This window comes from Equus asinus, chromosome 27 (genome assembly GCF_041296235.1).
Source record: "Equus asinus isolate D_3611 breed Donkey chromosome 27, EquAss-T2T_v2, whole genome shotgun sequence".
NCBI lineage: Eukaryota > Metazoa > Chordata > Mammalia > Perissodactyla > Equidae > Equus > Equus asinus.
In genome coordinates this window covers 19525813-19551263 of record NC_091816.1, presented here as the reverse complement: position 1 = coordinate 19551263, position 25451 = coordinate 19525813, and the positions used below count along the sequence as shown (strand labels likewise).

At 41.3% G+C, this 25451-nt stretch overlaps 1 protein-coding gene and 1 long non-coding RNA gene across 3 annotated transcripts in view; one reads left to right on the top strand and one right to left on the bottom strand.

Moving 5' to 3' along the window:
* MTMR7 (myotubularin related protein 7) overlaps nt 1-24724 on the top strand; it is a 105721-nt gene extending 80997 nt beyond the window's left edge. For both annotated transcript variants that reach the window (XM_014836509.3, XM_070499918.1), the window contains 7 exons: nt 11439-11548; nt 13145-13270; nt 15260-15309; nt 17641-17841; nt 18997-19137; nt 20654-20780; nt 23742-24724. In XM_014836509.3, coding sequence (XP_014691995.3) covers nt 11439-11548; nt 13145-13270; nt 15260-15309; nt 17641-17841; nt 18997-19137; nt 20654-20780; nt 23742-24104 — 1118 coding nt within the window. In that variant the 3' untranslated portion in view covers nt 24105-24724. The remainder of the gene's footprint in view (nt 1-11438; nt 11549-13144; nt 13271-15259; nt 15310-17640; nt 17842-18996; nt 19138-20653; nt 20781-23741) is intronic.
* On the bottom strand, nt 1446-20716 carry LOC123281411 (uncharacterized). Its single transcript, XR_006520871.2, has 3 exons — nt 20581-20716; nt 4798-4976; nt 1446-4176 (listed from the first exon to the last, which is right to left on the bottom strand). It is a non-coding gene; the product is annotated as an uncharacterized lncRNA (long non-coding RNA).
* Nucleotides 24725-25451: the final 727 nt, after the last annotated feature.

Below are 25451 nucleotides of genomic sequence, written 5' to 3'. Positions count from 1 at the left end.
ACCAAATATCTCTCAATTGGTAGGTTGTCTTTTCATTTTGTTGATGGTTTCCTTTGCTATGCAGAAGGTTTTTAGCTTGATGTAGTCCCACTTGTTTATTTTTTCTTTTGTTTCCCTTGCCTAAGGAGACATGATATTCAAAAAGATAGTAAGACGGACATCAAAGAGTGTACTGCCTGTGTTTTCTCCTAGGAGTTTTATGGTTTCAGGTCTTACATCCAAGTCTTTAATCCATTTTGAGTTAATTTTTGTGTATTGTGTCAGATAATGGTCTACTTTCATTCCTTTGCATGTGTCTGTCCAGCTTTCCCAACACTATTTATTGAAGACACTTTTCTTTCTCCATTTTATGTTCTTGGCTCCTTTGTTGAAAATTAGCTGTCCATAGCTGTGTGGGTTTATTTCTGGGCTCTCAATTCTGTTCCATTGATCTGACTCACAGACTTATTAAAAAGATTCCTTGCAAACTCTATAAAGTGCTTTCCAATGTAAGGTGCATTATGCTTTCTCTCGGGAAGCAGTACTGTACTCTAAAATAAGCACTGAAGAAAATGAATATGTTAATGGGCTGTAGATGAATTCAGTCAGCCAGGCAAGTATTTGATAGGTCTTGTTTCTTCTTATGGGTACCTTTTAAAAATTTCTTTATTCAAGAGACTTGGAGTCAGACAGCACACTTTCAGAGGCATGAAATGCTTGCCTTGTGCTATGGTCCATGTCCAAGTTCATAAAAAATAATTTAATAAACCACCTGTCAGGCCTTGTGGGCATTTTATCATCAAGTTGTTTTACAGATAGAAACCTCAGCCTCACGGCAGATCAGATGGGAGCAGGTCCAGAACACAGGAACAAAGGTCCAGTGTCAGTTCAGCAGTTTGAGCAATACTACAGCGAAGGGCTGATTGAAAGGGGCCCAGCAGATTCCATTTAAAAGACTGAACTCTTTTTAGCAGGCCCCACACTGTAACCGCTTATGTCATACCCCATCGAATTGTGAGCATTGACTGTGGAGAAAGTTTTGTGGTAAAATCAGGTGGCCCCAGAGATCACATCTGATCTGTGCTTCTGTGTGAAGGTTCTGAGGCCTGATTGTTCCCAACCTTCCTTGGGTGCAGAAAGAATGGTTGAAAGCAGAGAACTTTGAGTTTGTCATGGAGGCAGCATGGCAGTGGCCATTGTGGTCATCTGACACCCTGCTCTGGTCTCCGTGCCAAGTTGTCTTGGGCACACCAAGCTCTAGAAGGGAGCAGTCCCTCCCACACCCAGCTCCAAAGTTTCGTGAAGTATTTTTCTCTGCTTGGAAAGTTAAGGTTGTGGCTGTCAGTTCAAATGTCCTTTTTATTTGATACTTTCTTCTCATCTCATGAGGTGATGGCTAATTCACCCTTGAAGAAATGGAGGAGTTCAACCCATTATAGATATTTCCTATTTAAGTTTTTCATTTTGAAGTATTTTCTATTACATTGCCTACAAGTTTATGCTATGAAATTCTACCAGATGTGAGCTAATGAAAGGCTATAAGGTTAATCTTTTTTCAGTTCTCCATATTTGACTTTTTACCATTATAAATTTCCTCAGATTACTAACCTATTAAAACAGCCAATGAGACCTGGCTGAAAATCTGGTCATTTTCCCTCAAAATTTAGCAACATGGCATGGGTTTTCACATAGAAAACCCACTTTCCCATTAAGGTAGAACTAGATAGCTTCACACAGCAATAGCAGTGGTAAGGCATTTTAATGAGCGTTCTGCTAGGCGAATAGGTCTGTCCTGTCAGGCTTTCCTCATTATCAATTCATGGTCATTTGGAGGAAAGAAATGGATCAAGAGCGTGTACCTTGCTCTCTGTGGTGGTGTAAGAGGACGTAGAATGTGGCTGATAGATGCTGGATGGTATCAGCTAATCTCGATGATAATATTCCAAGCACTAACGCATAGAGGAAAGAGCACGACCCTTTTGGGTGTATATGCTGTGAACTGGACTCCATCTCAATTCTTTACTGGCTGTGTAACCACTGATGACTTAGTAAACCTCTTTAAGCCACACTTTCCAATCTGAAAATTGGGAGAAAATAATACCCTGTGTGGTAGATAATGTATGCAGAGTATCAGGCACAATACCTGCTTATAGGAAGTACTTAGTAACTAGGAGCCGCCACTGTTATCTCAGACATTCATCTGTTCATCACTTATTGAGAGGGTTCTATGTGCTGGGCATTGGGTGGAAAAATGCGTCATTCATTAGTAGATAAGATGAAGCAACTGATTTTGATATAGGGCAAAAACCATGGCAGGAAGAAAAGATGAGGCTTGCTTATTAGTGATGTCACTGAGGGCTGTCCCTGGTAAGGCAGATGGTTGAATGTTTTAACTGGGTGTCAAAGCCAAGGACTTCATCTCTGGGTGACATTATCAAAGGAGAGGACAAGAGAAAACAAGGTCATTTAATGAGAGAGTAGCAGCTATTTGTATCCCAATTATGCTTTCTCTTGACATTCACTGAGACAGTGCAAAGATTAATTTAAAAATTTTCACCCTCTGAATTACTGGTTTATATTTTGTTAACCATGGCGGCTAGTTGTCAGATAACTAGGACATTTATAAAAGGAATGCTTATAGTAGAAAGTGTCTCCCAGGAAACTAAAGATAGACGTGACTAATTTCAGTGGCAAGGCGAGCTGTTTTTCCAGAAGGCTGGAGATGGGATGTAGCAGTTCAGTATTTGCTTGCCAGTGACAATGTGGCCTGAGATTTGCTGGGAGTGTTGGTCCTGGCAGCTTTCTCAGTTGGTGTGATGAGTGTGGAGTGTGTCCCCACCCGCTGCCTCCTCTGCTGCATATGCTGCTTTTTTCGCCATCTCGATTATTTGCTGCCAACTTCTTAATCTTTCCTGATGCTTGGGCCTTCCTTCTGGTGCTTCCTATTTAGCCTTGATCATTCCTTAAGCCTCGCCTTCAATTCAGTTCCTGTTTGTCCTGGCTCAGGTTGTATATGGACTTAATTATTCTCTATGTGTAGTGAAAATAATATGGACATTGGAGTCAAGGAACCAGATTCCTAGCACAGTGCACTTGCTGTGCTGCCAGTGTCTGAACTCCTTCCTTCTCTGTAAATTGAGATAATGGTACCTGCTGTAGATGGAGGGTTGTGTAGGTTCATTGAGAGAAAACCACCAACCCCTGATTGTCACATGTGGTGGATGTTATATAAACGACCGCATATATCTTTTAATTTACTTGCTGCAAATTGTGTCTTTAGACACAGAATTCACATGCAAAGCTAATAAATGCTGATAGGGCATTCTTTTGTGAACTTGCTGCTTGGTTTTCTTTAGGCCGATGGTAATTAGTATTACTGGAACGTGTGTGTGTATACACGCATTTACACACATACATGTTTATTAGTAGCTGGACACACACATACTCATGCACATGTGTGTTTGTGTATACTATTTCCTGTGCTACTAATGCAAGCACAGCTAACACAGGTATGCGGAATTTAGGCTTGATTGCCCCTTACCATTTTATATTATCCTCAAATTCTTTAAAAGAAAACAAGGCCATACAAAAACAGCTTTCATAGCATATTACTATCGTATAGAGATTCCAGAAAATAGCATCGTGAACAAAACTGGAATTGTTTTAAAAGAATACTCAGTAATCTTGTTGGTGTCCTGTGCAGAAACTAACATACAGATCTCTCCAGTTACTGTAAACCTCTCTATAAGGAGGACCCACGTTGGTGGGCTGGGTAGGGTGGAGAGCACCAGTAACGTTAATAAATTGAATCCAAGTCATTGCAGAGCTCAGAAGTTCGTTCTGTGTCACCACGGTGGGCTCTTGAGAAGAGAGGGAGACTACCAACAGGCCTCACCAAACGTTTCTGTTTTACAGGCCATAATTATGTCCTCTTTGAATGGTTTCACCTGGTAGGATGTTCAGTGAAGGGAGATTATCATCACTTTGCCAGTTCTTTGAAGACTGTTTCATTGGGCTCGGCTTTTTGCCCCCAAAATGCGAAAGAGAGAAATGAGACATCAACAGAACTCGGGCGTGTGTCAGGCTGGTAATGAAGGGAGGGCCATGTACCTCTCAACTGTCATCTTAGGAGACGAGAAAGACCAGGCCCACAAGGTTCCGATAGAGGCTTCCTTTGCAGCCCCCTGACTCCAGCACCTGTAGAGGAAGACAGGCAGTTGGTGTAAGGAATACCTAAGGAAGATCAGCTGAGGCTTATTTTCTTCCAAACAGATTTTGTATTTCCTCAGGTTCCATAATTATATATCTTTTCTTTTTTTAGTGTTTTCCTATACGTTTATAGGTTGTAGTTGCCCTACTATGTGAAACAAATATTAGACCCGGGCGTTAAACTCCTGGTTATAAGTACAGACCTCTGTAATCTGTGGCATATGCCTCTGATGTCAGCTGAAATGAACTTTGTTCAGCAAAATGGTTTGTAAATATTGGTTTGCGTTTGGCAACAAGAGTGAACAAATCAGTATCTCTGCCTTATCCTGAGTTTATGCAAACAAACCTGCCGGTTTTACATTTGAAAATCCCAGCTCTAATGGTTTCAGTCTCAAGTGGCCCCCCATCTGTCAGTGTGTATCCGTCACCTGCAGAGCTGTTTGCCTTTGACACGGCCACTCAGCGCCGGCCTGGAGAGCACCCTCTCAGTGGTTCCCTTGCTCCAAGACCGGGTGAGGTCATTTTACTTAACGCACACAGTTTTAGTGTTCCTGACAGCAGAAATGGTCAACAAGGAGCCATTCTCAGTGTGGGAAGAAAGGAGCTGACCTGGCAGGAGACGCAGCAGCTTGTCCCCTTGCTGCGTGAGCAGTGGAACATTCTTGCAGTGCATTTTCCGGCCGCGTTCTGTGAGCCGTCCATTCCCCTCCTGCTTTTGGCGCAGCCCGTCTCCAGGTTAGCTGGAAAGCCTGGTGTCTCTATTTTTAAACTTGCTGTCATTTCCATGCCTTGTGGGAAGAGAAGGTGAAAAGGATCATTTGTTCTTGGGCCAAGATATCCCTCAGGCTCCCTGAACTTTTTTGAAATAAACAGGAGTGCCACCCAGCCCTAAGCCCTACTGTAACAAGCGGAATGTTTAGCCTGCTTAGTGAAAAAGACTGTTTTGTTTGCCAGAGAATGTTATCTGTTTAAAGGAATCAGTTGAGTCCTGTGGCTCTGCGTGGTGGAATGTGTGTATTTTAGGACTGAGTTGAACACATTGGGTCATGGCCTGGGGTTGGACAGGAAGACCAAACGGCAGGGCCCAGGGAGTGGCGAGAGCTCAGCAAGGGTGCTGGGGTTCGTGCGTTCCCCGCCGGCTGCCTGCACAGGCAGAGGCCGGCTGCCGCTCGGAGGGCTCGTGCTGTCCTGCGGGGCGGTGTCCCCGGGGACGGATGCTGCGGGCCGGGGCAGGGAGGCAGGGCTTGCGCAGGGTTGATGAGGGGCTGGCATTCTGCCTTTGCCCGATTCAGCGGCCTGTCTTCAAACGGGGCACAGACGCCCTGACCTCGCGGGAAGATCCTTCGAGGTGCACCCTGGCCAGATTGCTGTCTGGGACTTGGCCTTGAGAGCATCAACTTCCATGTGTACGCCTCCCGAAACTGCGTGACCTGCCTTCGGGTGCTCCTTGCTGCAGGCTTTAAGCCAGCTCTCCTTTCCCACCTCCCCTTCCTAATAGCCCTGTTGCCCCCTTACAGAAGACAAACACACCCTCAATCCAATGGGAGGCATTATTGCAGGGTGCCTGAGAGGGTACCTAGTTTTAAAAATTATTGAAGAGGTACATGTGCAGAAAAGTCTGAAGACTTCTATTAGGTTAATCTTCCTTGAGCAATCTAAATCAGTGCTGTCCCGGAGAAGTATGGTGGCAGTCATGCATGCAGACAACACTTGTAATTTTAAATTTCCTTGTGGCCACATTGAAAAAGTGAAAATCAATGGGTGAATTAATTTTAATAATACATTGTATTTAACTCAATATATCCAAACTATTATCATTTCAACATGTAATCAGTATAAAAAGCTATTAATGAGATATTTTACCTTCTGTTTTTCATATTAAGTCTTTGAAATTTGGGATATGCTTTACACTCACAGCATGGCTCAATTCAGACTTGCCTCATTTCCCGTGCTCAATAGCTCCGTGTGACTAGTGGCTGCTATACTGGATGGTGCAGTTCTAAGTGATAAAATGCATAAGCTTTAAGCTGATCGTATGTGGGAGCCAAGGAGCATTTAGATTGGTTCATGTTTGAATTATGAAAAATAGCACAAACAAGATTGAAAGGCATTGCTTAAGAGCATAAGGTCTAGAGCTGAACTGAATCCTAGCCTCACCGCTTATCTGCTGGGTGACCTTGGACGGGTTACTTAACCTCTCTTTGCATTGGTTCCCACTTTTATAAAATGAGGATGATAATAGTACCTTCTTCATAGGATTGTCATGAGGATTAAAAGTCTATTCTATATAAAGCACTTAGAAGAGTGTCTGGCATCTGGTAAGCACTATTTAAATTTTGCTACTACTATTATTATTATTCTAGTCAAACTCACCAAGGTAGCCATGGTGTGGTGGCAGAAACTAGGCTTGCTTCTCAGGAGACTTGTGCCCGCTCTCTGCCACTGATCACCTTGTGTTTGAACAAACTCTGGGAGCCTCAGCTTTTGCGGTGCTGAGTGTCGTGCCTCCTGGCTCTCAGGACACTATGCTGGGTGAACAAATGACTAAGTGTATCTCAGAGCTACCATTTTTGAATCTTCTGTCTGCCAGCATAATTTATATGTATCGAAGAAGGTGTTTTATCCCCGTTACACTTGAGGAAGTCGAGGCTCAGGAACTAGCCCCAGGTTACAGTGTTGGGCGGGGACAGAGCTGGCATTTGCGTGCGGCACCATGTCCCTGAAGCCTCTGCCCTTGAACGGTGCCACATGCTATTGCCCATGTATACATCATGATTGTTACTGAGATGTACAGATTCACATACAGCTAAACTCTAAGTGACACACAGACGCCTTCCCATTTCCCAAGATTGCAGATTAAGCTACTATGAAATACCCCCTGATAAAAACACCTAGAAATGCCAGATAAATATAGCAAATATTTACTTAAATGGATAACAGCTTGCAAGAAAGAAGAGGAATTGGCTCTTAGGGAAGCAAAACCACAGTGAGATATGCTTTCATATCCACCAGGGAGGCTATAATCAAAAAGACAGATGATAACAAGTGTTGGTGAGGACGTGGAGACGTCAGAACCCTCATTCACGGCTGGTGGGAATGTAACGTGGTGCAGCTGCTGTGGAAAACAGTTCCACGGGCAGCTCCTCAAGTGGTGAAACCTGGAGTTACACTCCTAGGTATGTGCCCAAGAGAAATGAAACCTATGTCCACACAAAAACTTGTATGCGAATGTTTATAGCAGTGTTATTCATTATAGCCAAGAAGTGGCAGCAACCCAGATGTCCATCAACTGATGAATGGATTATAAAATGTGGTATATCCATACAATGAGAAATTATTTGCCCTTAAAAAGGAATGAAGTACTGGTACGTGCTACAACATAGATGAATCTTGGAAACGTTATGCTAAGGGAGAGAAGCTGGTCACAATGGATCACATATGGTATGATTCAGTTTATATGATGTGTCTGCAATAGGCAAATGTATAGAGAAAGAAAGTAGATTTGTGGTTGCTTAGGGCAGGGGGAGGGAAAATGGGGTGACTGCTAATGCATAGGGGGTTTCTTTTTGGGTTGATGAAATGTTCTGGAATTGATTGTGGTGATGGATACACCACTCTGTGGATATACTAAAAGCCACTGAATTGTTCACTTGGAGTGAATTGTATGGTAAGTGAATTATATCACAAAAAAGCTGTTAAAAAAGAAAAGAAAGAAGAGGAAATCTCCAGGTGCCAGAAGTGAAGACGTGTAGGAGCTTGAGCTGTTCCTGCGGTGAAGGCAAAGGAGAGGAGGGCCCTTGCCACTGAAGGCTGAGGGCTTGAGATTGTGTTTGTTTAGATTTGGTTTTTATTTTTTCACGTTGTAGTTGTGAGAAGTTTTCAAAAATAGTCCCGTGGTTATAACAACAACAAAACCTCAGTCGTGTGCTCCAGCCGTCCCCACCTCCATTCCTACTTCCCAGGGCAGCTACGTTCTCTTACCTTACACCTTAGCCTCCATGTTCTTAAAAGCACCTGATTCACTGCTCTTGCTCGATTTTTCCATCTTGCCCACAGTCTGCTGACGTCCCTCTGGGGAAGAGGCGCTTCCATACACTCGCCTCTCCACCTCTCAGGATACACGTTTCCTGCCCTCGTCTGCCTCACAAAGTTAAATCACAATTTTGTTTTGCTTGGTTTCTCTTTGAACCGCTGTCAGTGTTTGCTCTGTGAGGGGTTTGGGAGGGGGCTTTGTGTCAGGGAGGTGTTGGGGAAGTAAGGGCGCCGAGGGGGCTGGTCGAGGATCAGAGGAAAGTCACTAAGGACAGACGGACCCGCCAAGGGTTGCTGGTGAAGAGGCCTGTGGTAGGCTGTTTCCCCTGTGTTGGGTGGAGGCCTGAGGCCCCTGGAGGTCAGCAGGGCTGGCAGGTGGGAAGACAAGCTGGCCGTGAGGCAGGGGGCAGTGAGGCCAGGCTGGAGTGGCAAAGACACCTTCATCAGTGTGGGGACAGACGCCCTACAGAGTTAAACGCTGCTGCTCCACTTCCGCCTTCCCAGTGTCCTGCAGATCTCTCTCGTGAATCCTAACCTGGAAGCCCAGAGAGGGGAATGTGGGAAGCCTGGCCGTGAATTAGCTAAGTCAGGGTGCAGACCCCTGCAGTGGCTATCAGAAGTGTGGATCCAGACACCTCAGGAAAATCATCTGTTTTATCTTTTGTTGGAGCCTTCCATCCTCCTGCTCCAATTCAAAAATATGAAAGTTGGTTTCAGCTGACCGTTCTATTATATCCTATTTTTGGGATGCTAATCCTGTATCTTGTTTTTCTCTGTCTCTTTTCTCTTGCTTGAGAACACTGCTCCTTGATGTGTTGTAAATTTTTATTGTGTGCTTATGTTCAGTGAAGTGTTTTCTGTGGGATTCCGCAAAATTAGGGCAGTACTGCTCCCGAGCAGTGTTTGCTTTGCTTCTGCCAGGCATCTGCGAGACTCCAGCCTAAATATGATCATTTCTCAGCTAGGAGCCCATGTATATACAGAAATTATAATTTTTGATCCCAAACATGAATGAGAATAGACCCAGTGTTTCAGTGTCTCAGCGTAAATTTTTATTTCCTCATGCGGAGTCCAACAGAGACCCGCTTCCCCTGCGTCCATAAGTGGATTTCTTTTGAATGGCTCAGTTTGATACAGGGGACCTCAGTTCCAGCTCCTGCCTCTCACAGGCCCAAAGTTTGATCTCTTATCTCTGTTCCGGTTTAACATGGCATAGTGATGCATATATTTACCCACTTCCTTCTGACCCTAAAATGATGATGAAGGGGTAAAAAAATACAAAAGAGTGAGACAGTGGGAGAATGTGAGAGGTGACCACAACAAAAATTTTAAAGCTGGAAAATAGATGGGTGACTAATAACTAATAATTAGTCAACAGACCAGAGAAAAGCTGAAATTTATGCTGGAAGTGCGAGAAACCCAGCTGGGAAGGCTTTTGGAAACATATTCATAATATGGTCTTCTTAAGTCGGGCCTTTTGCTGGGAATGTCAGTGTTACTGCATTGCTGTCATCTGTGACTCAGAATTTAACTACTTGTTTTTTCTGTGTGGCTCTTATATTGCAGGAAATATGAGTGAACCTTCTGTTATCTGGCATGTTTTAGGGAAGGACATCTGAAAAATTAAATATTGTCCTTAACGCTTACTATGTATTCCAAATATGCGGTGCTTTCCAAGAGCTAACAAAGTTGAATCTGGGAGTTTAGAATTGGAAGGGTACAAAGGTATAATTTAGTACATCCTTCTGTTTTAAGTGTGAAGAAATTGAGGCTCAAAGAGTTGAAATGACTTGTGCAGGATTATACAGCTAATTACTGACAGAGTTAGGAGTAGCAAATAGGGCTCCCTACTCCCTGCGTATGTCTGTGCATCACAGAGGACATAAAATGTACTTAAACGAAAATATCTGGAACATTATTTTTCTTTTTTTTTTAAGATTTTATTTTTGCTTTTTCTCCCAAAGCTCCCCGGTACATAGTTGTGTATCTTCAGTTGTGGGTCCCTCTAGTTGTGGCATGTGGGACGCCACCTCAGCATGGCCGACGAGCAGTGCCATGTCCGTGCCCAGGAACTGAACCAGCAAAACCCTGGGCCTCCGAAAAGGAGTGCGTGAACCCAACTACTGGGCCACGGGGCTGGGCCCCAGAACATTATTTAATTTTCCTTGGCTAATTTATAGGATTCCTCAAAAGGGCTTTATAGGTATAAACCCCATAAACCTTGGGATGTAATATGTGTGATATGTAGTCAGACCGCTAGCTCTCAAGCTTTTTCATGCTTTATGTTTACTAAAAGATAAGATCTCGGGATGAAATTGCTTGCTAATATTAAGAAGTGTTTACACACCTGCCTTAGCTGTATACATATGGATATCATTGGGATCCTAGGTTTTCTTCAATTTCAGTCAAAGGGAAAACCCCTAACGATGTTCTAGAAGCAGCTCAGAAGTACAAGATCTCATTTTTAAGTTCACACATTTTACTCCCATTGGATGGGAGAGGTTGGCAAGAGGAGTGGGGTCATTTCCATTTAAGAGTTTTAGGACAGCTGGTTTGGCTTTTTGTAGTAGTCCTAAACTGAAGTGGTTGAATGATGGCGAGTTCTAATTAGGAAAGTGCTGGAGTTTATTTGTGTTTTTTGCTCCATAGCACTCTTAAGTGCTCCTTAGTGGCCCGTTTTGAGTGTCTTTTCTGGAAGCATAAATAGATCCTCTCTGCTGGACCTTTACTATGGTAACATTTAATGGTTTTCATTAATATTGGGGTTTAAACTTTACAGATATAATACTTCTAAAAAGATGCAGTGTCCCCCATGACCAAAGTAGGTAGAAAAGCCTTACTTGAAATGGTTCAACAGACGTGTTTAGTAAGGTGCTGGCCCGGTGGTGCAGTGGTTAAGTGCGCACGTTCCGCCTTGGTGGCCTGGGGTTCGCCGGTTCGAGTCCCGGGTGTGGACATGGCACTGCTTGGACCACCATGCTGTGGTAGGTGTCCCACATATAAAATAGAGGAAGATGGGCACGGATGTTAGCTCAGGGCCGGGCTTCCTCAGCAAAAAGAGAGGAGGATTGGCAGATGTTAGCTCAGGGCTAGTCTTCCTCAAAAAAAAAGTATAGTTTGGTAAGCTTGAGCATTTATCTTGACTTAAAAAAATGATCACATGTAAAATGAGAGATTGCTTTTATTTCGCTTTTATAACATGGTTTATTATCTTGCAGTGTGTGAACTTAAATCTCCCTCCATGAGTGACTTTCTGTGGGGACTGGAGAACTCTGGCTGGTTAAGGCACATCAAGGCCATCATGGATGCAGGAATCTTCATTGCAAAGGTATGCGAGTGCAGAGAAAACGAATCAAGGGGCACACCAGCCAGTGCACTCTGACTTCAAAGTGGATGTCCTTTTCCCTCCCCATTGGCTGCCCTGTGCTAAGCTGTGCTGCACCGACCGAGGAGCTGGCTTCGCAGAGCTCCAGAGTTTGTCCTCTGAAGATGCGATGTTGTGAAAGAGAAGGCAGTGCTCAGTTGATCGTATGTCAGCACACAGGTCAAGTGGTGAAATATTTTCAGGATATTCTCTCTTCAGTTAGGCTTAGTTCTAGATGGAGGAATTTTCCATAGGAGGGTAGACCCAAACATGAGGCACTTCAGTGATCGAGGCCTGAGGCTTCGATCTTAGTAAACAGCTCCTCCTTTCTAATGATGGCATAAGCAAAAGTCATGTTCTCGAAATGTGGTAGGTGAATTCTGTTCTGCCATAGGAAGAATCCTGCTGCAACTTTCATACAAGCTATTTTTGAATGCATTGTCTGTTTTGTGGTTTTTTTTTTTTTTAAAGATTTTTTTATTATTTCCTTTTTCTCCCCAAAGACCCCCGGTACATAGTTGTATATTCTTCGTTGTGGGTTCTTCTAGTTGTGGCATGTGGGACGCTGCCTCAGCGTGGCTTGATGAGCAGTGCCATGTCCGCACCCAGGATTCGAACCAACGAAACACTGGGCCGCCTGCAGCGGAGCGCGCGAACCCAACCACTCGGCCACGGGGCCAGCCCCTGTTTTGTGGGTTTTTTAATAAATTCAGATTTATATGTTTTTCCTGATGACATGGTATGCTCCCGTTTATTAGATAATTCATTTATTCAACAAATATTTATTTAGTGCCAGGCATTTTTCTAAGTGCTGAGGATGCAATGCTGAATAAGCCAGAGCAAGTCTCTTCCCTCAGAGAGCTGACGTTCTGGTGTGGGAGACAGAAAATGAATAAAAATAGAATTTCAGGTAGTGATAAATGCTATGACAACATCTCTGCCGTGTTTCCCAATTTCTGTTTCCTGCCAAGATACTCAGCAAAAAATTGTGTGTCCATTTGCCGTGGCAAATAGAAATTCTTCTCTTAGCGGAGACCTGCTGAGAGTTTTACCTTTGTTTTCTCCTCCTTCCCTCCACCACTGTGTCCATTACGTGGTTCTTATCCTTTTATCTCTAATTTCGTAGTTTTACAATTTCTAGTTTTGATGTCTTTTCCCTTTTGGAAATGATTGAGGCCAGTAGGAACTTTGGAATTTCCATATAGGAAAGGCTTGAGGTGGGAACCTGGAGGGGCGTGGGGAGGGGAAGGTGGGCTGGGAGACCCATCCTGCAGGTGCGTCTGCACGGGAAGCATCTTCTGTGCAGTACATGTGCTTGGCTGAGGTGGCCTGGGTGGTGGCTTCCCGATGTAGCGAAGGAGAGGGAAAGCTGGTGCAGCAGCCCACGCCTTGGCTCTGCGCTAACTGGATGGGGGCATGAATGCTAAATAAATGGACACTTTTGTGTTTTGTTGTTTTGCCTGTTTCTTTCGGTAGGTATAAAACCACATCTGGCTCTGATGAAAGATGTTTCCTTTTTATAGTCGTTCTTTGTGACTTTGCTGATCTTGTGTTTTTTAGGCAGTTTCAGAGGAAGCGGCAAGTGTGCTCGTTCACTGTTCCGATGGCTGGGACAGGACTGCTCAGGTGTGCTCGGTGGCCAGCCTCCTGCTGGATCCGCACTACCGGACTCTGAAGGGATTCATGGTGAGTGCGGCGCCCGGCCGCCCTCCCACGCCGGGCCTCGAACACAATGGACCTGTCTGTTGGCAACTATTGACAATTTTTTTTTCCCCCCTCATTAGATCAGCAAGATCGATTAAAGGGGAAAAATTGAAATAGGCTTGGAGTAAAGAGGTGAATTTCTGGGATGGTGGAACCAATTCAAGTCAATGCTATTGAATGTGAATGTGGGGGCAGATATATTCAGTAGTTTGTAAAATAGGGAGTTTTATATGTCATTTGCTCATAAGTATTTCAAGTTTGAGGTTACATGTGAATATATAACAGAAAACACTTTTCAGAAAAAACAATCGGAGAAAAAGTTTTGTATATTATGCATGTAAAAAGTCCTTGAGAGGAAAACCTGTTTTCACTTACTGCTTTCATCTTTTAAGTAGTCCTCACAACTCTGGATGAGGATATTGAAAATTTCTCAGTGTTTTGTGTGTTCTTTGCTGAAATTATGAGTACATCCTCTCCTAGATTTTGTACCTTTTAGGGGTGCGTCAAAACATGACATGTTGCTTCCAACGGCAGAATATTTGTGTAGTTGCCTGGAATGGTGAAGCTCTGGCTAAGCTGGAACCATACTTTTTTTGGGGGGGGGGGGAGGATGAGGAAGATTGTCCCTGAGCTAACATCCGTGCCAATCCTCCTCCACCCTGCATATGGGACGCTGCCACAGCATGGCCCAAAGAGTCGTGCGCAGGTCCACAACTGGGATCCAAACCCACAAACCCTGGGCCACCAGAGCAGAGCGCACGGACTTAACCACTATACCACTGGGCCGGCCCCTGGAACCATTCTGTTAAAGTGACTGCAGGGACTTCCTAGTGACTGAGAGATGACCTGGTTCCTGCCTCCTGAACCATGATTTGGTAGAAAGTGCTTCGCTGACTCCTGAGTCCATGCGAGGGATAGATGCTGACAGAGGAGCCTGAATGGGATCTCTCTAGTGTAGCTCTCCTTTATCAAGTAAGAGCAGCTGACACTCTGTGGACAGGAGAGAAGAGGCAGTTTCTTCTCTTGGGCTGTTTCTTTTTGAAAGTGTCAGAGAACTTCCAGTTACCTGTGAGAGCACTGAGACTTGAGAGTTACACTCCTGCTTCAGAGCCTCCCCTGGCCTGGACTCAGGAGTAGGGGAGGTGGGTGTCCCGTGTCACACATTCCCACGGGGCCTCTCTGCTTCACACCATCCGTTACCATCATGGACTCTTTTCTGAATCTGTCCCATTAAATTTACAAGTTGTCGAGGACAAACTTCAACTACTCCGTGTGTTTTTTTAGGGCAAACCTCTGGTCATTGTAGAGCATTGGCGATATTGATGGGATTATTCTATACTATTTGACTTTAAAAGTTTTAAAATCCGGACAATTTGAGATCATGAACTCATGTTACCCCTGACTTCAAAGCAGGGCTGAAACTTCTAATATCCCCCAAACCCCTATCCTTTTAGAGTTCTTCTAATGTGTAGTAAAGATCACTGGAAAATACTACTAATTGTTTCTTGTAAAAAGGTTGGTATTTGATCTACTAAGAGGCAGCATCATATATTGGTTAAGAGATGGGCTTTGGTGTAGGAAGAACTAGGTTATGAGGTGGCATCGACCGCTTCCTAGTAGTGTGATCTTAGGTGAGTATTTAATTTCTCTTTCAGTTTCCCCTTCTGTAAAATGAGAGAGATGATAATACCTATCCCACACTGAACTGAGACCAGATATGAAGCAGTATGAACAGTGCCTCATAGAAGGCACTCAGGGGCTGGTGTTAGTACATTTTCACATATCCATGACTTTGGCCCTTCCGACATGCATTTCTATATTGGTGGATAATGAAGCTCAATCATTTGCCGGTTACCTGAGGATAGTGACTTCTGCTCCAAGAACTTTTGAATTCTTCAACATTATTGGTTGTGGTCTCTTATTTTCCCTTGTTTGCGTCTCTCTCTGATATTTATCTTCTTTCTTGTGTAGGTATTAATTGAAAAGGACTGGATTTCCTTTGGTCATAAGTTTAATCACAGGTAAAATATTTAAAAATCTGTTGCTTTGAATGTTTAGGATAAAAAAATCTGTTTCTGAAGTTGTCAATTGAGCAGGGGGGAAAGAGCTTTATTTTTAGAAAGTTTCTTTGTATATCTTATTCAGAAAGTTAAAATTTTGTTATATTCATTGTATCACAGATAAATAAAGTTCTGAGTACTCTTACTATTTGTTAGGCAGAACTAATTAATGTTAAATTGTTCCAGAAGAGACAGAATGCTTATTAATTGACCTAGAAAGGATTGGCTTTCCCTTCCTCCTACCAAATGCATTTGATTTACTAAATTATTCCCTTTTTGAAGTGCAAACATTCACTTTAAGCTTCAAGTTGTGAAATGCCTGTGTAACAGTTTCTCTGTGATCTTTCACACTGGGAGTTAAATTGGGCTTGTCCTAAGGCATTTGTGTCATAGGTGAAGTTTGACCCAGATGTCTCTGGAGAGGTAATGTAGGATGGTGGCCCAGGCTTTGGAGCCAGATAGATCTAATTCTAAATCCAGGCTGTGGCATTTACTAGCTGTGTGGCCTTGGGCATCTGTCCTCTCTGAGCACAGGTCTCCCATCTGTGAAATGGGGATACCCTCCCTATTCCACAGTGTTGGAGCAAGGATTTTCAAAAAGTCTATGTAAGTAGCCTACTCCTTGCCTGGACCATCTACTAGGCTTTTAATAAGCAGAAGCTATTGTTTTTAGAGTGACCAACCTCCTTTTGTTAGTGTTTATAGTAATGCTTGCCTTGTGTTCAGGTGTTCTCTAATCTCTGAATGTTAACTGTCGTAGCTAGTGTAGTCTAAATTTAGGCAGCATGCTAATAATAATTTAATCAGATATTTTGATATGCATTTTCAATGTGTTTTCCTAAAATAAATTATAAGTTCATGGAACTGCTCATACTTATTTTTGTAGTTTTTCCATTTAACATTAATTGAGCATTCATTCTGTGGTTTTCTGGAACCCTATTTTTATAATTATTTTTCTAGGAAAGCACAATGATTCCATTTTACAAATGGGAAAATTAAAGCCCCCAATTTAGTGACTTTTTTTGTTTGTTTTTAAAGATTGGCACCTGAACTAACATCTGTTGCCAATCTTTTATTTTCCTTCTTCTTCTTCTCCCCAAAGCCCCCCAGTACATAGTTGTATGTTCTAGTTGCAGATCCTTCTAGTTGTGCTGTGTGGGATGCTGCCTCAGCATGGCCTGATGAGCAGTGCCACTCTGGTGGCCAAGATCCAAACTGGTGAAATCCCAGGCCGCCGAAGTGGAGTATGCAAACTTAACCACTTGGCCACGAGGTTGGCCTGCTGGTGACCTTTTTAATGTCACATTGTTATTTTTGGTTTTGGGGTTCTACTATCTGCTAAGCAGTTAGGATCTCTGAGATAGTGGATACATGTAGAGAGAATATGGAAATGGCTGAAGACTAGCTGGATAATTGTTTTATGAGGAAAGAATATATTAGACAGTCCTTTTTAAAGCTACCAAAGGTGAGTGGAACTGAAACTTTTGAGAAGTTTCCAGACAATTCTTGGAACAACTCCTTGCTCATTTCTGTTCAAGTTGATTATCCATTGCCGAGAAGATGAAGTTCTATATTGTTATTTTGTTCTTGATGGCACCCAAATCACCCTTTTGGATTCTTTTTAAAATTCACATAATAGTGTAAAGGACTAGGCAGTCTTCACTGAGGAATATGGGGGAGAAGATCCTAATGTACTCTTGAAAACAAAGATATGAGAGATATAAAGGTATCTGGGAATCTGTGGTCACGTGGAAATAAATTACATGACAAGTTTTAACACTGCTCTAGAAATGGAAATATGCCCAGAATTTGGGAAACTGCAGTGTTTTCAAGTTGTCTTTCTTCTTCATTCCTTCCCAACACAACAACACAAAGGTGAAAAACTCTAAAGTTGCTTGGACATTCTTTCTCACTCTCCCACTAGACACTAATTAAAAGAAAGTGGAAGGTTTATTTCAAATGTTCTTATGTACTTTTAAAATTTGAATTAAAGAATGCTCTTTTTCCATGGAAAGTGGCCTTGAATTTTATCCCTAGCACGAACTTTCTTTTGTAACTACAACATGACCATATCCCTTGTCTACCTAGACTTTCACTACAAAGTTCCTCTTGAAATTTTAACTTAAAAGGTTAGTTTTTCCACTTCTTCTGTATTCCAGGTTTATAAGATTTCCTTAGGAACTAGGGTTGCCTTTATGATTGTTTTTGCATTTATAGCTTTCAAATTTAAAAGAGAAAAGAAAAGGAAAAAAAAAACTTGCAGTAAAAAGCCTCTAATACTTTGTTTTATAGATATGGCAATCTAGATGGTGACCCAAAAGAAATCTCTCCAATTATCGACCAGTTCATTGAGTGTGTCTGGCAGTTAATGGAACAGTTTCCTTGTGCCTTTGAGTTCAATGAGAGGTTTCTGATTCACATTCAACATCACATTTATTCCTGCCAGTTTGGAAACTTCCTATGTAATAGCCAAAAGGAGAGACAAGAACTCAAGTGAGTGTTTGGTGTTTAATTTTCATCTCAAGATTTTGTGACTGAGAATTTCAGATGGCCTTTCATAATTTTGAAGACTGTTTTAGCCACGCATCTATACTGACAGATTTATGTTGTTTTCTTTTTTCTGACATCACTTCATAAATGGTTTAATGTCATCAACTGACAGAGAAGATAGGTACAAGTTCATTTCCCCCCATTTCTTGCTTGATATCCACAGACAGCTTGGTAGACTTGACACACTAATATTGAAATGAAACTCTCTGGAGTCAGAGAAGGTGATTTGCACATTTAAAAGGAAAAAGTTAGACATCTTTAGTGGATATATTCTCAGATTAAAACTGTATTGCTTTTATCCAGAGGGAAAAAGTAGATGAAATGTGGATTTGAAAATAAATTATGAAGTCAAAAACTTAACAGCAAATAAGAGAACATTTTTGAAATTTTCATAAAATAAAGTGATTTTAACTATAGTGTACATAATAATATCAGATTTAATTTTGGAAATGGTCAGTTCAAATAAAATAGATGCCACTAGTTTTATACTGTCTGAACAGGAAGAAAATAACTTTTTCTAGTGGATACTAGTTTGTTTTCTCTAAGGAACTTCAGTGTGACTCCTGATACATGGTAATAATTTAAGAGTAGCAGAGTGCATCCTTTAAGCTCACCTGTTTTCCTAGATAGTTTTGTGGTTTGTTGCGATAGACTAGCCAATTTAATGGTAACTGGTTGGGTTTGAATCCTGGCTGTTCCACGCACTAGCTACGTGACTTTGGGAAACGACTTAATCTCTCTAAGTCAGTTTCCTCATCTGTAAAATGGACATATCTCGTAGGAAGAAAGAAAACATGTGAAGCATTTAAATAGTACCTGGCAAATAATGAAAATTCAATGACTATTTGGGGAAAAATCCCCCCCAAATCACATAGTTTTAGTTTACACTCAGAGGAATTAAACATCGTGTCGAGTTGAGACTATTAGAGTGTCCTGCTATACCATGAAGACAGACAGACTGTGAATTTCCCTGCTACAGAACAGGGACACCTGATGCTCAGCTAACAATTACTGGGCCCTTTCCAGCTTTAACATTACATATCTACTATTTATAAGAACCAACATAGGTCATTTTCAGGCTTGTTTTCTTTATAACAGAATTCAAGAAAGAACGTACTCTTTATGGGCTCACCTATGGAAGAATCGGGCCGACTACATGAATCCTCTATTTAGAGCTGACCACAGTCAGACCCAGGGAATCCTTCGTCTGCCCACGACGCCATGCAACTTCATGTACAAGTATGTGAACCTCTAGGACCTCACTAGGTATAGTTATGAACTTAGATTCTGGCACTGTTTAATATTTGGAGGCCGAAGTGTATGAAACACTGAGCTTTAAGGCTTTTCTGGACAGAAAACACACCAAAGGAAGATACTTGAAAATCTGATCTGGTATTTTGCCAGTGTCTCCTCTCCCTCTCCTTTTCTCCTAAAGGTGGAATTTTCTTTAGAAGTTGATGTTTTGTAATAATGATGTCTTAAAACGTAAGTTCCAATTTACTTAAGAGTGAAAGGGAGAGAGGGAGGGAGGAGGGAAAAAAGGAAGGAAAGATGGAAAGGGGACTGAATAAACCAAGTGCCTTATACACGTGGAATCACAAGTTTAGGAAGTGATCATGACATAAGCTCCCTTCTTTCTCTGCTGAATCAAGTCCTGGTGGAACTATGTCCCTGTGGAAATAAGTTATTTTAAGACTGTGTCTATTGGGCTGGGGAGGCAGGGTGGCATCACACAGACTGTACTAGGTATGTACTAAGTATGTCTGTTAGGTTTTACCTTCGGCTTTTTTTTTTTAGGCTTGTATGATGTGGAAGGGAGACTCAGAAGTCAACAAAAAGACAAAATTACACACGATAAACTAAGAAACCACATTCCTTCTTCCTACTCACTCCCCACACACGCTTAGTGGCTTCTATTCCTCAATTTGTTTTTGTTCTTAATTATTTCAGTCTAAATTATTTCCCCAGAATTTTATGGCAGAATATTAATTCTATCACACTTTGAAAAAAAAAAGCCTCATGTTTGTGTAAAAGAGCAGTTCTGAGTGTTGCTGAGACACACTGCAGTCGCCTGCATTGCAACTGAGTTGTCATTAATAGCCAGTCAACAAAAATACTGTTGAGGTCAAGCACTGTTCTAGGCACTGTGGGCAAAACAGTGAATGGCACGGAGTCCTTGCCCTCGAAGTACTTTTCTAAGTAGAGAGTGGATCTCTGGATATCCCTATGATAATACTGTTGATTCTCATTTGCGTTCCAGTGTGCTTGATTGTACAGGATACAAAAGGATTTATTACAAATACAACTGTAAATTTTGGGTGGTGATAAAAACAAGCTAAAACCCTCAAATTTAAAAGACTCCCTTTGCAGCTGAAATATTCTAAATGTTAATACAATCACTAATTTTCCAAGATTTCTTCAAAACTAAGAGCATTTTCTTAAACCAAAAAAAAAAAAAGGTAACGTACTACTTCAGTGTATTTTAGAAGAATATATTATAGGCTTTCTAATTCAGTACCATATATACAAGTAGACTCCTCATGAATTGACTCTCTGCAGAATTTTACTGACCCAAGATACAGAAAACATCAACATGAGATGACCTTAAGTGGGTGGCTTTTTTGAGCCTGTAATTTGCCTTTGGTTATTATTAGGACTGTAGGACTGTGGTATTAAAGATACCTTAGAAGACCTGCGAATGTGAATTTCCAGACTGTGGTGCGGTGGCATCATACAGCTCTGCCGTCCTTTCCAGGTTTTGGAGTGGAATGTATAACCGCTTTGAAAAGGGACTGCAGCCCCGGCAGTCAGTGACGGATTACCTCATGGCAGTGAAGGAGGAAACCCAGCAGCTGGAGGAAGAACTAGAGGCCCTGGAAGAAGTAAGACACGCTTGCTCTTGTTAGGCTGTTTTCTGTGCTTATTTCGTGATGATCACTGCTCCAGGCAAGCGTCTCATGTCTTAGAATATGTAAAATGCAGCAACACAGCCATTCGTATTTTTAACCAGTCGGCAACCTGAAAACAACCGCACGAAGTGAGTGCCCAGATTAAGTGAAGCCCAGACCTAGGCGCTCAATACATTCCAGACGTGGCCTTGTGGCTCACTTCCACGGTTTGCTGAACGAGTTGGCTGTTCCTACTATAGGTCAGGTTTTTTTGGTTACTGTTATTTGAGAGTACTAAAATGAATTCTTTCTGCAGAATACACGAAAACAATGGGATTCAAAGTGAAAAAACAAAATCAGATATATACACTTGTAGTAAAAATTTATTTCCCCACTTTTAAGAAGAATAATGATGTTTTATTAATCTATAAATAATAGCTGGGACTGACTATCAACAGTCTATTGTTTGACCTTTATAACTTCCACTACTTGGCCAGGAAGGTTATAATAACTTACATGTTTTCCTTAATTTTGTAACTTTGTTTCCAGTGATATCACTCATTTAGTTGATCACCAAAACCCACTTGGATGCTTCGCTTCATTCTGCTTGACTCATCTTCTTAAAACCCCATAACATCATCATGTCATTCACTTGCTCAAGAATTGACACTCAGTTCCTGTTGTCTGGACCACATTCTGAATTTAGGCTAAATATTTTAAATAAGATGAAAACCTCCACCCCCTCTACACCCCCAGATCATATGTAGTGTAGAAACTGTATTAGGATGAAGGCCGGGAAACTGTAAGTTAAAGTTCTTCATTATAGTTCATAAAGCAATAATGTGACTGGAAGAGAACTTCCAGTTTCCTACTTTCAGACTGATAAATGTCTAAATGAAGGCTGGCAAAATATCACAAGTCGAGTTGCAAGAAAGTCTACTCCTTTATCCAAGTGGATATTCACCTGCATGTCACCCCTGAAAATGACGGCCCAGGGGAAATGGTACGTTATGATTCAGGAACCCCAACAATAGAGATGGTCATTTAGAGGAAGCTGGTGAGGCTGACTCCTTTGGTTCCCCCATAACATTCCTAGAAACCGTCACCTTTCAAGACAGAAATACGAAAGATCTTAAGTCTAGAGATGCAAACTCAAGTGCATACTGGAGAAAGATGGATAAAATCACTTTAGGAAGTTAAACTGTTGGTTTTGAGAACTTTTGAAACCAAGCATAAATCTTACTCTATTATGAATCTGCAAGGGTTAAACAAAGTGTCTTTGTCCTATATGAAGAGCTCTGCCTTAATTTTACATTATTGGAGAAACAGTTTTTAACTCTGTGCATAAAATCACGACCTCACAAAAAATCCTGATGCCTGGGCTTATCTAAGCCTGGAGATTCTGATGGAGAAGCTTTAGAGTGCCATAGATGACTGTGGGTTGCCACCAGGGCTGACGCCTGGAACTAAACAACACATGCAGAGGACTGAAATGAGGCACAGGTTAGGTTTTAGAATTCTGCAGCTGTGGTACCAGCGACTAGGCCTTTTGTCATTCAAAGTCCCCTCATGTCATCACTGGGCCAGTTTTATTTACTCTTCCTAAAGATGTCCAAGGTTTATGAGAAGCTTAGGATTCCATTAATCTATTCCAGTATTCTTTTTGTTAAAACACTACTAATAAAAAAGAATTACTTAGAATATCTAAAAGTACCTTAATTAAAAACCTTTGGCTCTTTGTTCCTTAAAACAAAGTCAAAATTGCTTAGCCTGGCATTTGAGATTTTCCCACAATCCAGTCTAATCTATCCTTACAACTTTATTCTCCACTATGCCCCTTGCTCAGATTTAACTGTTCTCTGGTTCTTGTACACAGCTGACACCTTCCTCCTTCCTTTGTGTTTTTCTTCTCCCTGTCCCTCCTGCCAGAAATCTTCTAACCATCACCAGCACATCCAAGTTAAATTCCAAGTTCTTTATGGCTGGGTCTGTAGTTACCCCTGTTCCTCATAGTGCCTAGCACAGTGCTTTTGCATGATAATATGAATGCTTTTTGAATGAATATGTAATACTTGATCTTATAACACCTCCCTTGTTGACAACAAAGGATGAAATCGGTAAAATGTATTTTGAACAACCCAAATGTCTATCGTCTCATGAACGGATAAACAAAATGTGGGATATTCATACAGTGGAATATTTTCCAGCCATAAAAAGGAATGAAGTACTGATACATGCTACATAATGGATGAACCCTGAGAACATAAACTAAGTGAAAGAAGCCAGACACAAAAGGCTACATATCATATGATTCCATTTATATGAAATATTCGGACTAGGCAAATCCAGAGAGGTAGAAAGTAGATTAGTGGTTGCCTGGGGCTGTGTGGAGGGGGAATGGGGAGTGACTACCAATGGGTATGGAGTTTTCTTTTGGGATGATGAAAATATTTTGGAATTAGAGAGTAGTGAATGGTTGTATAACTTTGTGAATATACTAAAAACCAGTGAACTGTATACTTTAAAAGGGTCAGTTTTATGGCACGTGACGTAAATCTCAATTTAAAAAGTTAGATAATCACGACTTCTTTCCTGATTTTTAAAAAATGTATTTTGAGTTCATAGAAGAAAAATCATTACGTGAAACCATAAAGGTATAGAAAAAAGGTTGACTCCTGATTGCCAGGTACTTTACCTATGTTATGTTATTTGCATTTTGTAGAAAACCTATGCTAAGGCAGGTATTACCATCCTTACATTAGAGGTGAAGAAACCAAACCTCACAGTCTAATTATTTTGTCCACGGTAATAAAGTCTGGGTTTGAACCCAACTCCATCTAAATCCCATGTTCTTAATATTATACGTAGCGGGAAGGTATGAATACTAAAGGCATGCATATATAAAAAAGATAAATTATTCATGATTTTCCCCTGAAATTGTTATTTCTTTTTTAGAGGCTGGAAAAAATTCAAAAAGTCCAGTTAAATCGCACTAAAGTGAAGAGTAAGCAAAGTGAACCCAGCAAGCACTCAGGGTTTTCTACCTCAGACAACAGCACAGCCAACACTCCCCAGGATTACAGTGGGAATATGCAGTCATTTCTATCCAGGAGCCCTTCACAAGGCGATGAAGATTCTGCTCTGATTCTAACCCAAGACAATTTGAAAAGCTCAGATCCAGATCTGTCAGCCAACAGTGACCAAGAGTCCGGGGTGGAGGATTTGAGCTGTCGGTCTCCGAGTGGAGGGGAGTGTGTACCAAGTGAGGACAGTGGCAAGGACCGGGATTCTGATGAAGCCGTGTTTCTCACTGCCTGAAGTTTCCTTTTAGAGTTCCAAACTAAAGGGCACACAGAAACACTTTCCAAAAATAAGGGAACAGTGCAATTTAAAATAACAACTCAAGAAATGGTATGTGTCGAGAATTATAACATCTACCAATGAAAAGGGAGAAAACGGCCAACTCTTAGATGTTGAAGAACAGGAAGTAGCCATTTCTTTTACCAAATAAATGTAAGGAAAATTATTCCCCATTTCAAAAATCATTCTAGATTATAGAAGTTTTATTCACTACAGAGCAATGACCCCTACCATCACCTGAGGTTACTGAGATAAATCTTCCTTGTCATAGCATGCATCTGCTCAAAAAAGTGCCCTGACCCCTTTCCCTCGCACCTATTATCATCTTCAATCTTTTCCCTTATTTCACTTCCAGGTGCATATTTTGTTTTCTAAAGCTAAACATTTGATGTTACCTTCCCGCCTGACTGTTATCAATATTTCTAATAACAGAGCACACTGTTGACATGCACCCTTTTTGGTTAATAGACATATTTCTGTAACTGAGGAGCTTTGTAATTGATTAAGCTTATCTTTCAGGTTAATTTTCCCTTAGATAATCTGAATTGTTATAATAATTTTGTTGCCTTTTCTTTGAATCTCTTCTCATCATTTAAAAAAGCTAAAACTTATAACTCACTTTTTCTCTAACACGGGTCTAATACCTAATAAAGTAGAAGCAACATTTACTCTCTGGTTCTTAAATATGAGTTCAGATCATATTAGCTTTTTAAATAACAACCCTTTGTTACTATTCTGGAGACGACATTACCAAGATAGTGTGGGCCAATCGCCAGCCTGATCCCTGAAGTATAACAATGTAAAGTTAAGTAGGCTAATATTTCAGTGAGGGAAAATCCCAGTTCAGAGCTAGAGAATTTGGTTGTTATGTCTATTTAACTAGTGGAATAAGTTTTCTCACCTATCATTTTAGAAGTTGTATAACTGGTTAATATGGTTTAATTAACATTAGTAACATCTGATGACCACTGACTGCTGAAAGTTCTGAAGAGTTTTTATGTTTTGCTAAGATACATATCTGAAGCAGAATCAGTCCCTTGTCTTTTGATTAAAAAACAGGACTTAACTAGGTGACCTAACCTTTTGATCTGAAGAAACTTAGTGGAGAAAAGTTGCCATGTTTGGACAGAGATAAGTAATATTCACACTGTGTGGTTTTAAATTATTAGTACATTCTAGAATGTAAAGGGATTAAGTTAAACTTTGCCTCATCAATATTTTGAACACGTGAAATTTTTAAATAGGATAACGTATTAAATTTTGCTGAAATGGGAACAGAGTAAAGAGTGATGGCATCAAGATGGC